Source organism: Rhizophagus irregularis, chromosome 21, assembly GCF_026210795.1.
Source record: "Rhizophagus irregularis chromosome 21, complete sequence".
Lineage (NCBI taxonomy): Eukaryota > Fungi > Glomeromycota > Glomeromycetes > Glomerales > Glomeraceae > Rhizophagus > Rhizophagus irregularis.
The window spans coordinates 1,027,709-1,042,243 of record NC_089449.1 but is presented as its reverse complement, the minus strand read 5'-3'; the positions used below and the strand labels follow the sequence as shown (position 1 = coordinate 1,042,243).

The following is a 14,535-nucleotide window of genomic DNA, read 5'->3' as shown; positions in this document are numbered from 1 at the left end:
ATCATGGTAAAAGAGTTTAGATTTTGATAAGGCGATACAACATTAAAAAATTGACTCTCATAACCGCTGACCTAGTTTTAAGAAAATTCAGTTTACAGAAAAAATTTTGTTAATATTAATAATTAGCAGGTTATTTAAAGAAAAAAAAAAAGTTAAAAATTTTTTTAAAATTTGGGACTACCATTTTTACCTTACAAATATACAAAATTTTTAAATAAAAATACCGACCGCCGACTTCAAAATTTTAAATCCATGAAACGAGAACCAATTTTTTAACATTGTGTCGCCTAATGGAAAAAATTTGATGGAAATTTATTTTTATGATTATAGCATCCCTATAAAAAATTTTATCCGTTATTTCTGTAAACATTCACGGAAAATGTAAATGATTCGATAAATTCCGTGATATAAGGTTATTAATTCCGTAGATATAGTAAGCCTTTTACGGAAAAAAAGACGGAATATAAAAAACAGATCGACTTTTTTACAGGGTATGGGTTAGAGAAATAATGAACTTGAATTATTTTAATTATGCCAACTTCAGAAATACGATTATGACGCAACAGTTCAAAAAAAATGCTGAATTTAATAAGCGTAAAATTGAAAATCGGTATTATTTTTTTTTAGCTGTTCAATATAAATTTATACACTACATTTGTTAATTTTTATAATCCAAAAAATTCAAACCATTCAGGTTCATAGTATTGTGAACATCACTTTAAAAATATGGCACAAATCGTCGATATATCTATTTACTATCATTAGAAAATAGTAAATTAAAATTTATTTTGATTATTAATCTAAGGTAATAATATATTAGGGTTGTAAAAATATCGGGAGTGACTGATATGTTACCTTCCCATCCAATAATTGTTTTTATTATTTTAGTTGCATATGTTAGAAATCGTTCTTAATGAAATGAAAGTATGTAAATTAGAAATCATCAAGGATATTTAAAGTCAAATTATCTTAGCATTAAAAAAAAACTGTAATAAGGTTTATCTTCAAATAGTCAAATTAATTTTATTTCTGCTGGAAATAATACTTTTCAAAAAATTATTTGTCATAATGAAATAATAGGAGAAATTAAATTTATTTGATCTCATTTCTTATCGCTTAAAAATTAAGATTAGTGATTCTGTTTTTTGACGTCAGATCCAATTCGTTGGTTAATTGTTAATTATTACGAAAATACACTTTATGTTTCATGAAGTGTGCGTTTATTGCTATCATATCAAAATTTACTTTATGGCGATCAAAATCAATTTTGGTCTAGTAGAGATTGGATGTTATGTAATTGTGATAATACATTTTCTGAATTTGGTAAGTGGCGATGCCAAAACATATAACTTGAACTTCGGGGAAATTAAAGCCGGTAGACTCTCTCCACTTTCACGCTATTGTAAAAAAAATATGGATATTTCAAAATATAATGGAAATATTCATCCGGATGAATGGATACTTGATATTCAGAAATATAGTTACATGTGGGAAAAAAATTATGGAGGGTTTTTAAATACTGCTATATCATTAGTTGATCCCACTATTAAACTCCCAACTGAAATTCGTGATATTGAAGAACTTCGTAATGCATTAAAAGAAAATATTTCTTTTACAGTATTTAAGAATACAAACAAAAGAAAATTACAATCATTAAAATATATTCCTGAAAGTAGAGGCGGTGACACTTCAAAATTTATTTCAAATTTTCTTAAATTATGTTATAACGCTGAAATTAATGACATAGAAGAACAAAAGAATTATCTTTATAAATCGCTTCCAACGAGTAATTATTTTGCAATCGAATTTTATAAAAAAATGAAAAATGTAAATTCAATTAATGAATTAATTAAAGAATTTGAAGATATTATTGCTGAAGAATCAAATTTAATTAAAAATGATTCTGTTGTAGCTTTAAAACATGTTGCTACAGGAAAATATTTAAATTCAGCTGAAACTTTATGTTACACAACTGGAAGTCGTACTCAATTGGTATTATAGTTTTTTGTATATGCGAATATTTAGTTATAATTTACAGAACTAACATATATAATATTTTGTTTCTTAGGTTTTTGCAGGAAGTCCAGTACCTGGTTCAAATTCTTTATGGAAAATTAAATTTGGTGAAGAATTAGCTACCAACAATACTTCGATAAAATTACAACACATCAAATCTAGTAATAAATTTCTCGGAACAAATTATGATTATAATTGTTGGAGAAAATCTCCATCAAATAATCATACAGAAGGTAAAAAATAAAATATTTGAGTTTATTTTTTTCATTAACCCTAAAGTAATATTTATATTTATTATTTCAGTTAGTTGTAATAATATCAGTAATTTTAGTATTAGTTGCTATTGGTATGAAAATTGGAAATTTAATTATAGTAAATTAGAAAATCACCAAGGATATTTAAAATCAAATGATATTATTAACCTTAGTATTGAGAAATCGCATGTTAATAATAGAGTTGAATTTCTACGTAGTCATGATATTCAATTTACTATTGGAAATGATACCTTTCAAGAAGTTGTTTGTCATAATGAAAGATTAGGAGGAAATGATGAAGTAAGTAAATTGATTGTTATTTAACCTCATTTCTTATCATTTAAGATTTAATAATTAATCCTTTTTTTTAGTGGCGTATTGAACTTATTAAACAACATATTTGGACCATAGATACTTTACATTATTAAATAAATTTTGATTATTACCGTAATTCATTGGTTGGGTATATTTTTAGTTATATTAGAATATGTTTTATCTTCGAATTCTTCAGCTTGTAATAAATTATGGAGATCTTCGTTAAAATTTGTATTTACGCAAAGTTATTTCGCAGAAGCGATCAAACAAACTTATACGATCACTTTTAATGAAACATATTTAACTTAATATATTTCTAATTGCTAGGCGCGGCAAAAATTGGCAAGCGAAAGGTTGAAAACCGTATTATTTTTTATGCTGCTCAATATAAATTCGAAATTAAACCCGAGTGTAATTTTATGTTCTCTTTAAAATTTTTATACTATAAAATTTCATTCTTGATATATAAAGAAAGAAGATTTACAGTACGAAGCTAATGCGGCTTTGGAGGATATAATATTTTTAGTGGATTCTACTATTTATTTCAGTTCCAACCGAAATTAATAATAGTTTGAGAAACTAGATATTTTTATTTACGATATTTAAAAAATACCGAATCATTAAAATATAAATATATTCACGAAAGTAATAGTGTTACTTCAAATTATGTTACAATCCTGGGATTGTAAAGCACTTCCGATGAATGGTTATGTATTAAATGAAATTTATAAAAAATAAAAAATGAGAATTACAAATATTCGGTTCAGTTAAAATTTATGTTATATAACTGGAAGTAGATATAACAATATAAAAAAAAAATTTTTTTAAATAATTTAGGCTTTGTAGGAAGTCCAGTATTAGTTCCAAATTTTTTACGAAAATTAAATTGGTAAAAAATTACTTCCCACTTACGGTGAAACTTTATAATAATCAAATCCGATGATTTCTTAGAAAATATTTTTGGTAAATATTTTTTTTTACATACATTGAAGTAAACGAGCTGAATTTATAAATTGCCATATTAAAAAGTAAAGACAAATAAATTTTGCTAAAAAGTTTAAAAAATACCCATTATTTTTATTTTATTTTATTTTTAAAGATCACTTAATTGGAGCAAAGAAATTTTTTTTTAATTTATAATTATTCACGAATTAAAGTTTTAATAGTTAGTTTCGTCCATCAATTTTTAAACGGTTCGTAACACAATAAGCTTATAATGTTAAAAAATGTGATAAACGCATGCAACTTCTGAATTTGTCAAGATCAAAATCTTGTTTGGTGAATCGGTATTTTTTTGGCTAGCTGGTTTAAAATATAAATATTGAATTTCGGGAAAATTATTACCGAAGTGCTTCTACCCACAAACTGCCATTTTATAAAAAAAAAAAATGGATATTCCAAAATATAATGGAAATATACATCCAGATGAATGGATAAATGATATTCAAAAATTTCGCTACATTTGGAAACTTGATTATAAAGAATTTTTAAAAATTGCTATATCATTAGTTGATCCCACTATCAAACTCCCAGCTGAAATTAGTAATATTGAAGAACTTCGCAATGCATTAAAAGATAATATTTCTTTTGCGGTGTTTAAGAATACAAATAAAAGAAAATTGCAATTATTAAAATATATCCCTGAAAGTAGAGGTGGTGATACTTCAAAATTTATTTCAAATTTTCTCAAATTATGTTATAATGCTGAAATTAATGATATAGAACAACAAAAGAATTATCTTTGCGAATCACTTCCAATGAGGAGTTTTTTTTCAAACGAATTTTATAAAAAAATGAAAAATGTGAATTCAATTAATGAATTAATTAAAGAATTTGAAGATATTGTTGTTGAAGAATCGAATTTGATTAAAGATGAATCTATTGTAGCTTTAAAGCATATTGCTACAGGAAAATATTTAAGTTCAGCTGAAAATTTAAATTATACAACTGGAAGTTGTACTCAATTGGTATTATAATAGTTTTTTGTATATGCGAATATTTAGTTATAATTTATAGAACTAACATATATATAATATTTTATTTCTTAGGTTTTTGCAGGAAGTCCAGTACCTGATTCAAATTCTTTATGGAAAATTAAATTTGGTAAAGAATTAGCTGCTTACAACAATACTTCGATAAAGTTACAACACGTCAAATCTAGTAATAAATTTCTTGGAATATACTATGACGGTTATAACCGTTGTTGTTATTGTAAATCTCCTTCAACTAACCACACAGAAGGTAACAAATTAAAATATGTTTACCCATTTTGTTTATTAAACCTAAAGTAATATTTATACTTATTATTTTAGTGAGTTGTAACAATCTTAACCATGGATATTGTAGTGATAATTGGAAATTTAATCATTGTAAATTAGAAAATCATCAAGGATATTTAAAATCAAATGATATTATTAATATTAGCGTTAAGAAATTGTACGATAATGGAGGTAATTATACTCCAAATGGACCAGTCGAATTTTTACGTAGTCATGATATTCAATTTACTATTGGAAACGATACTTTTCAAGAAGTTGTTTGTCATAATGAAAGATTGGGAGGAAATGATGAAGTAAGTAAATTTTATTTTTACTTTATTTTTATTAAAATTTATAATATTTTAACTTTTATTTCTTTTTTTTAGTGGTGTATTGAGCTTATAAAACAATATGTTTGGACCATAGATGTTTTAACTGATTGAATAATTTGATTATCAATTTATTTGGTTGGTTGTTTGTTAGTTGTAACTTGTATAGTATCATTTATTCAATTAAAATAAGCTTTTAACCTTTAATTTGTTTAAATATTATATTTGTTCAATGTTATTTATGTTATAATAAAATTGCGAAAATAATCTCACAATATTGAATTTCTTCGGTACGTGAAATAATTTTTATAAGTTATTAACCAGATACGAAAATGGCGTAGTTGTTTTGCAAGAAAGCATAAAATTTTGAATCTTCAAAAATTTGATAAAATAAAATACGATTAGAATATTCACAAGATAAGTGATCTACGAAAATATTACAAATTTATGCGAAATTGTATTTTCTTTGTTGGATGTAATATTATTAGTGAATTCTACTATCTTAATCGGGAAAAAAAAAAATTTCTATTATTTATTACCACGAATAATTTTTTTTATCTAAAGTTCTTTCGTATCACATGATAGATGCGAGATGAAAATCTTTGTGTGAGAATCGGTATTTTTTTGGCTAGCTATTTCAAAAAATATAAAAAATATCGTATTTCGGAAAATCATTACCCAAAGTGTTTCTATCTACTTTGTACCACTTTTTTTTTTTTTTTTTTAAAAAAAAAATGGATTTTCCGAAATATAATGGAAATATTCATCCAGACGAATGGATTAACGATATTCAAAAATATTTGAGACTTATAAATAAAGATTATACGAGCGATGATCATTTGGAAATTGCTATATCATTAGTAAGCACTACTATATCACTTCCAACTGGTATTGATAATCTTGAGAAACTTCGTAATGCACTTAGAGAAGATATTTTTTTTACGATTTTTAAAAATACCAATAAAAGAAAATTACAATCATTAAAATATATTCCTGAAAGTAGAGGCGGTGATACTTCTAAATTTATTTCAGATTTTCTCAAATTATGTTATAACGCTGAAATTAATGATATAGAAGAACAAAAAAATTATCTTTATAAATCACTTCCAATGAAACATTTCGATTCTATTTCAAATGAATTTTATGAGAAAATGAAAAATGTAACTTCACTTAACGAATTAGTTAAAGAATTCGAAGATTTTGTTGTTTATGAATCAAATTTAATTACAAACGATTCTATTGTAGCTTTAAAACATGTTGCTACAGGAAAATATTTAAATTCAGTTGAAGATTTACATTATAGGACTGGAAGCGGACACCAAACGGTATTATAATTTTGTGTATTCTGAATTTCTGATATTTTACTAATAGTATTAATATATTTTTTTTTTTAGGTTTTTGTAGGAAGTCTAGAACCTGGTTTAAATTCTTTATGGAAAATTAAATTTGATAAAGAATTAGCTACTTACGCCAGTACTTCTATAAAATTACAACACGTCAAATCAAAAAATAAATTTCTTGGAACATATTCTGGATACAAATCTCCGTCAAGTAATCATACAGAAGGTAATAAATTAAAATTTATTTTATGTTGCTTCTTAAATCGCAGTAATATATGTAATATATTTATATTTATTATTTTAGTGAGTTGTAATAATATCAGTTACGATAGCACTCGTGTTCATTGGGTCGAGAATTGGAAATTTAATCACAATAAATTTGAAAATCATCAAGGTTATTTAAAGTCAAATGATATTATTCATCTTAGCATTAAAAAAACAACCAATGATAGGGGTCATTATACTCAACACAGTCAAGTTGAATTCTTATATAGTCATGATGTTCGATTTACTATTGGTGATGATAATTTTCAAGAAGTTTTTTGTCATAATGAAAGTTTAGGAGGAAATGATGAAGTAAGTAAATAAATTTTATTTGATTTAATTTCTCATCATTTAGAATTTTATAAATAATATTGTCTTTTGATCTTTTAGTGGTGTATTGAGCTTATAAAACAATACATTTGGACCATAGATGATTAAACTAATTAATTGGTTTTTCATCAGTTGTTATTTATATATTTATATTATTGTTAAATTACTAATACAATAGCGTATATTTTTGTTTAAGAATCAATTACATATTTTTTTTGAATCATTCAATAAAAAAAGAACAAACTTTTTACCTTTTAATTGATTGAAAATGTGTAAAGTTTTGTTATTAATTAAATAGAAAAATCTAACATTTTAACATTTATTATTACTATTGGTAGCGCAGAAAATTCAAGAATTTTATATGAAAGATTTCCTTTTAACGTTTTATCTATTCTGTTAGTAGTTTCTTAGAATTTAGGGGGAGGTTTGCATGTCGCTTGGACTTAATATATGAAAATTAGTTTTTCATCTTTTCATATTGCTTTGCTGATTATTTATAAAATCGATTCACTGTCACGTTTAGATTCTATATATTAAATAGTACGATATTCTTTCATCAAATATTAATTTATGTAATAGTGCCAATTTGCCATATATAATAATTGCCCGTTGCTTCACAACGGGAGACGGGTTGTGGTAAATCCACTTGCCGAATTAAGCGGTGTTCCGGGAAAATTAAAGCCATAAGTACAATACATTATAATATAGTAACGTTAGTTAATTTGCATTAACTTATATTGGATAAATTAAGACCTGATACTGCGCTGCCGTATTTTAAAATTATTAAAATTTATAAAATTTATATAATTTTTTTTTTAAAAAAAAACTTTGGGATTTTGGCCGTCAAGAATTTTAACTGTCAGGATTTGTGTCTATCGGTTGGGTTTATCGGGATTTTGGTGTTGGAATTGTAGACTGTCGATATTATGGTTGTCGGTAAAACCAAACCCGCATTGTAGTATAGTACATCTTTTATTGTAAACTTTAAAAGAATAACAATTTAAGTTTTTGTGGATCATTAGATTTTTAATCTAAATAAAGGAATTAGCTTCTTACACCGAAATTTGCTATTACACGTACTGGTAAACCACTTAAGATTTCTTATACAAGAGATTTCGCACCTAGTTATAATTTATCTCCATCATCAAGTAATATAGAAGGTAACTAAACATTTACTATGATATTAACCTTTTTATTACCTTAAAATGAAATTATTGGTTTATTTTTTTATAGTGATTTGTATTTGCAAAATTTTTATGTTGGAAGCTGGGAAATTAATCGTAGTAAATTAGAAAATCATCAAATTAATCTTAGCGTTAATAATTTAAATGGTCTATATCTTTAGTAGGTTAGGTTAGATTTTTACGTAGTCGTGATATTCAAAAACGATACTTTATGTCATTTATATAAACGAATTCGAATTAAGAAGCAACAAAAATATCAAACTATAATAAGAGTGGATATTAATTTACTGAGTTTTCATGATGATAATTTTAAGATTTGATGGTGAGTTAAATCTTAAAGGAATAAAGGAGAAATGCAAGTGGAAAGCGTACAAAATTATCAAAACGATGTACATAAAAATGGATATCAATTTGAGTTAAGCAACTTGTATTTTTGGCGAGCTTTAAAGGATGAAGAGTAATTAAGAAAATGTAGAGAGGTCTATAAAGATACCAGAAGGACAGGAAAACAGCTGGATTGTTCATACTGGAAAGGGATTTTACATACACATGTTACAAATCGTTTAAAAGATGGAACGAAGTTGCAAGATCAAACTTCCACGAATGATAAGACAGCTGATATGAATAATAGTAAAGCGGAAAAGGAAGAGAAGACAGAACCGATTTTAACTGAATGTTATCCCCAGAAGATGTAGTCATAGATACTATTGACAGATTCAGATAGAATTTGCTGGACGAGAGATCACCAGAACGACTGAGTATTGACTTCAATGACTCTATCCAAAGTAGTAAAGAAGAATGGGTGAGTATATGAAGCTGAATTAGAGAATGAATACGGGAAAATTGATGATCAGTAGAAATTGGTAAAACTGGTATTTATAAATATTTGCTTTTTTACCGTACAACGATTTCGCTGCGCGCTGAGGAGCAAATACTAGTGAATAATGAATCCATATTATTCTTTGGGTCTGTTAAATGTTAATGTACTAATCATTGCACGATACGATGCAAAATTTGCAAGAGAGTTGTTTTTAAAGCGTGTTGAAAAAAACTTTTATTCTTTTTTTTTTAATTGTGGAAAAAAGAGATTTTGTTTCAGTAGTTATAGTTGACTACCGTCTTCGTACTTCGTAGTAGACACCATTCTTGTTGGCAACATGGTTAAGTAATTAGGATATAAATTCAATACATCACAAATCTCGTGCCATTTGCCGGAACCCGAATCTTGCTTTTAACAAAAACATCATTTTTTTCTATCAAATCTTATTTACATAGCCGATTAATTGGACGTAGTAATCATACACTGTATTACTAGTGTATTTAATTTATGTATATACAGTAATAATGATTATGATATACTCAATAAAATCGGTGGCTTGTGTTAGTAAATGAAGACAAACATGACTCATCCAATTCATCCAATATAATCATGAGTCATTCTTATGTTGAAATTGTATTAACCGTGCGTATTGTATGTCTTTTTTGCTTTAATATTGTTGAACAATCATTACAAATTTATACTTTTTATGATTCATATACAGTACAAAGATTGTACAAAAAAAAAATTTTTTTTTTAATATACATCTCTCCTCCATCATTCCTATTCCTCCATCCTTCGGGAAAAAGGTAACTCACCTATATACTTTTTTTTCACGCGCAAATAATACTTATTTTTTCATATCATGCAAATACTAATAAATACTTTTTTTTTCATGCAAATATAAATATCCAGGTATTATCAAATATCTCAAAACCGTTTCTGTAATAACGTCTGATATCTCCCAAATTCAACTGTTGCGAAATAATATCATTTCACTGGTATTTATTTCTTTATTTTAGTTTTCTCTTTTTGCTTTTTCTTTTCTTTCTTTTCTCCATTACTAATTTATTCTTTTTTATTTTATTTACTCATTTTTTTATATTTATTTTTTTTTCCTACTTTTTGGATATTACGTCAACCATATTAGAGGATCTAGTGCTGGTAGGTATTCCTTTATGATGTAAGAAGTGTCTAGTAGGTGCATTCAAGTGGTGTATCGATTTGAGTTTCCAGTTGATCCCTGGTTTGTGCTTATAATGATGACATGCCTACTTAGCTTTTTGGTACATAGGTAGCCGCCACCTTTCAGGACCAGCATAGGCACTCAACAACCGATACAGTAATGACATTTTTCACTAACTTTTGATAAAATCTATTTTGTAGGTTATGAAGTCTGTTAAAATGTCAGAAATAAACGAACATCATTAACCTTACAAACATAACCGAAAAAATATAATTCATTCGTACCATAATTGAAAATAGTACGACGGCTTAGGTGGATTCAAGTGTTCTGTAATAACATCATTTCACTGGTATTTATTTCTTTATTTTATTTTTCTCTTTTTGATTTTTCTTTTTCTTTCTTTTCTCTATTACTTATTTATTCTTTTCTATTTTATTTACCCTACTTTTTGGATATTATATCAATCATGTTAGAGGATCTAGTATTGGTAGGTATTCCTTTATGATGTAAGAAGTGTCTAGTAGGTGCATTCAAGTGGTGTATCGATTTGAGTTTCCAGTTGATCCCTGGTTTGTGCTTATGATGATGACATGCCTACTTAGCTTTTTGGTACATAGGTAGCCGCCACCTTTTAGGACCAGCATAGGCACTCAACAACCGATACAGTAATGACATTTTTCACTAACTTTTGATAAAATCTATTTTGTAGGTTATGAAGTCAACAATCGACTGTTTTCATAATAATGTCTGATTATTCTGATATTTCACAAACTCAAGTGTCCTGTAATAACATCATTTCACTGGTATTTATTTCTTTATTTTATTTTTCTCTTTTTGATTTTTCTTTTTCTTTCTTTTCTCTATTACTTATTTATTCTTTTCTATTTTATTTACCCTACTTTTTGGATATCATATCAATCATGTTAGAGGATCTAGTATTGGTAGGTATTCCTTTATGATGTAAGAAGTGTCTAGTAGGTGCATTCAAGTGGTGTATCGATTTGAGTTTCCAGTTGATCCCTGGTTTGTGCTTATGATGATGACATGCCTACTTAGCTTTTTGGTACATAGGTAGCCGCCACCTTTTAGGACCAGCATAGGCACTCAACAACCGATACAGTAATGACATTTTTCACTAACTTTTGATAAAATCTATTTTGTAGGTTATGAAGTCAACAATCGACTGTTTTCATAATAATGTCTGATTATTCTGATATTTCACAAACTCAAGTGTCCTGTAATAACATCATTTCACTGGTATTTATTTCTTTATTTTATTTTTCTCTTTTTGATTTTTCTTTTTCTTTCTTTTCTCTATTACTTATTTATTCTTTTCTATTTTATTTACCCTACTTTTTGGATATTATATCAATCATGTTAGAGGATCTAGTATTGGTAGGTATTCCTTTATGATGTAAGAAGTGTCTAGTAGGTGCATTCAAGTGGTGTATCGATTTGAGTTTCCAGTTGATCCCTGGTTTGTGCTTATGATGATGACATGCCTACTTAGCTTTTTGGTACATAGGTAGCCGCCACCTTTAGGACCAGCATAGGCACTCAACAACCGATACAGTAATGGCATTTTTCACTAACTTTTGATAAAATCTATTTTGTAGGTTATGAAGTCAACAATCAACTGTTTTCATAATAATGTCTGATTATGCTGATATTTCACAAACTCAAGTGTCCTGTAATAACATCATTTCACTGGTATTTATTTCCTTATTTTATTTTTCTCTTTTTGATTTTTCTTTTTCTTTTTCTTTCTTTTCTCTATTATTTATTTATTCTTTTCTATTTTATTTACCCTACTTTTTGGATATTATATCAATCATGTTAGAGGATCTAGTATTGGTAGGTATTCCTTTATGATGTAAGAAGTGTCTAGTAGGTGCATTCAAGTGGTGTATCGATTTGAGTTTCCAGTTGATCCCTGGTTTGTGCTTATGATGATGACATGCCTACTTAGCTTTTTGGTACATAGGTAGCCGCCACCTTTAGGACCAGCATAGGCACTCAACAACCGATACAGCAATGACATTTTTCACTAACTTTTGATAAAATCTATTTGTAGGTTATGAAGTTTGCTTATACTTACTCTGAAGGGATGTTGGTACGGATACCTTGACTGGTCTAGGCGTTTAAATTGTTACGTATCCGATTGTGGCCGTGCCTCTAGGGATTGATCCATTACTGTGATGATAATAATTTTGGTTGTTCATGTGGCCATGTGCATGATTCTGTTAAGTTGATCCATCAATGTCATAGGTCAATTAATTTGGTGTACATATAATAGGTATGATAGTTGTAATTATTTAAAGAGGGTTTTAAATCGGGTTCGGGATCATGTAGTTGATTTTGTTAACTATTATGATAATGGAATGTATTAGTATTAGGATTATAGTTTGGTAAATTTTCATAATGCTGGTTGAATTTGAGGTAAAAGAGGAATATTGTATTTGCAACATTATTATTAAAAAAAAAGAATCAATTGTATAAAATAGTATGAAAATCACAGTTCTATATTTTGACTCTTCTAATATATCTAATAGAATAGACATATATTTTAGTTTACAAGATAAACAATTTTTTGTAAAGATTTTGAAATGTAGATAACACTAAAAAAAGAAATTAATAAATTTTTAAATAGAATAAATGAAAGAATTTAACAAAAAAAAAAGCTTAAAAAAAAATCTTTTGAAAATTCTGATTTAAAAGCTAAATATGCAAAATAATCAAATTACGCTTTACAGAAATATCTTTGAAATGGAGGAACCTCTATTATTTTATCTGAGGTAAACCGAACAATAATTAATTAAACATAAACGTTATGTAGATACAATTATTGTTAATGTCAAAAAATTGCACATCTCAGATGTAGGAAATAGATGTTGACAAGATCTGAATTTTCTGAGTTAATATTTGCTGAAAGGTGAGCTTGAAGGTGTTTTACTGAAAATGACATAAAACCTTGGGGGCAATATATTGATACCTATCCGCCTATTAAGTAGTTAGATATGAGTTTCATAAATCTTCAAAAGAGTACATTCGTATTATCATACAATTGCGTCTACTTGTGGGCATTGATGTTTTACCTCTTTAACATCCTAGTTTAATAATGCATTAACCTTATTAAAAAAAGATAAAAAAAAAAAAGTTTTTTAGCGACCACTTTTTTAAGGTTTGTCCGCAATGAATTTGTTTACCGAAATAAAATCAATTTATTTTTCCTTTTAAACGGCTCACGCCCTCGATAGACAGAAATCATCCGTTAACTCCACTATTTCGATATCTTATTTCATTTGTTTATTAATAATTATTCACAAATTAATTTTTTTTAGCATAGTATCCGTCCAAAAAATTTTAAAAGGTTCGTATCACATTAAAATCTTGTTTGAAACCGTTTTCTTATTTTATTCGTGATTTTGCCGAAGAGTTTTTTCTTTTTTGCACTTTCGATAAAGGAGAAATGCAAGTGGAAAGCGTACAAAATTATCAAAACGAACGATGTACATAAAAATGGATATTAATTTGAATACGGAAAAAACAGTTCGTTCTGATAAGCAACTTATAAGTAGACGAAGTAAAAGATTTGTTTTTAACTGATTAACTAAAATATTACTGTATAATAAATAATTTTCTTTGTCTTAGGCTCATTATTATTTAGACAATCCTGCTAATTTGTCTCAAAGAAAAAATGGCTAGAAAATATTACGGCTAATTTTATTGAGAAAAATGGTCTGTTAAATAGAAGAATATGAACACCACCAGGACAATGAAAGGATAAGACTAGAAATACATTTTATTGAGAATAATAAAAAGTGTGTACAATGAGATTTAAAAGTTTTTAATAAAGTCCAATTAATTTTTAAATATATTCTTTAATAAACAAGATAATAAAAAATTATATTTATAAATTATTATACGTAATACTTTCATAACGATGTAAACCAAAACATCACATGATTTAAACATTATCATGTGATTTACGTGACAGATCTACTAGAGGGGCTTCACATAATACGAGCCCCTAAATTATATTGATGTGTAATTTAATATACCCCCATGTCATTACACAAATACCAAAAAAGTAACGTCCGAAGAACTTACGGTTTCGTATCCGATTCATCAGTTATGGAAACAAGGTATCCTCTGGAAAAAAATAATAATGGTTTCGGGATTCTGTGCATCACGCTTATCCAAACTACAAAAGGTTGAAATGAAGATAAAAAGCGTGATATG

General features: G+C 27.0%; 4 protein-coding genes across 4 annotated transcripts; all 4 read left to right on the top strand.

Annotated features, from left to right (window-relative positions):
* Positions 1 to 1,413: 1,413 nt before the first annotated feature.
* Positions 1,414 to 2,698, top strand: OCT59_013670 (uncharacterized protein; the record flags this gene model as incomplete). Its single annotated transcript, XM_025314659.2, has 4 exons — positions 1,414 to 1,992; positions 2,069 to 2,249; positions 2,320 to 2,570; positions 2,642 to 2,698. The coding sequence occupies 4 exons, from the start codon at positions 1,414 to 1,416 to the stop codon at positions 2,696 to 2,698; spliced, it is 1,068 nt and encodes a 355-aa protein (XP_025184660.1).
* Positions 2,699 to 3,933: 1,235 nt separating this feature from the next.
* On the top strand, positions 3,934 to 5,379 carry OCT59_013669 (uncharacterized protein). Its single transcript, XM_025324729.2, has 4 exons — positions 3,934 to 4,552; positions 4,634 to 4,826; positions 4,898 to 5,157; positions 5,230 to 5,379. The coding sequence occupies exons 1-4, from the start codon at positions 3,974 to 3,976 to the stop codon at positions 5,284 to 5,286; spliced, it is 1,089 nt and encodes a 362-aa protein (XP_025184661.1). The 5' UTR covers positions 3,934 to 3,973; the 3' UTR covers positions 5,287 to 5,379.
* Positions 5,380 to 5,906: 527 nt separating this feature from the next.
* Positions 5,907 to 7,362, top strand: OCT59_013668 (uncharacterized protein; the record flags this gene model as incomplete). The annotated part of the gene is made up of 4 exons (XM_025314660.2): positions 5,907 to 6,497; positions 6,567 to 6,738; positions 6,817 to 7,088; positions 7,167 to 7,362. The coding sequence occupies 4 exons, from the start codon at positions 5,907 to 5,909 to the stop codon at positions 7,212 to 7,214; spliced, it is 1,083 nt and encodes a 360-aa protein (XP_025184662.2). The 3' UTR covers positions 7,215 to 7,362.
* Positions 7,363 to 8,590: 1,228 nt separating this feature from the next.
* On the top strand, positions 8,591 to 8,985 carry OCT59_013667 (uncharacterized protein; the record flags this gene model as incomplete). Its single annotated transcript, XM_066141660.1, has 2 exons — positions 8,591 to 8,612; positions 8,780 to 8,985. The coding sequence occupies 2 exons, from the start codon at positions 8,591 to 8,593 to the stop codon at positions 8,983 to 8,985; spliced, it is 228 nt and encodes a 75-aa protein (XP_066001777.1).
* Between the last annotated feature and the right edge of the window lie 5,550 nt (positions 8,986 to 14,535).

What these genes read in the sequence shown, in the direction of transcription:
- OCT59_013669 (XM_025324729.2), top strand. Translation starts at nt 3,974, where the DNA reads ATGGATATTCCAAAATATAATGGAAATATACATCCAGATGAATGGATA. An exon ending in CTGGAAGTTGTACTCAATTG is followed by an intron (nt 4,553 to 4,633) that starts GTATTATAATAG and finishes TTTATTTCTTAG; the next exon opens with GTTTTTGCAGGAAGTCCAGT. An exon ending in GATTGGGAGGAAATGATGAA is followed by an intron (nt 5,158 to 5,229) that starts GTAAGTAAATTT and finishes TCTTTTTTTTAG; the next exon opens with TGGTGTATTGAGCTTATAAA.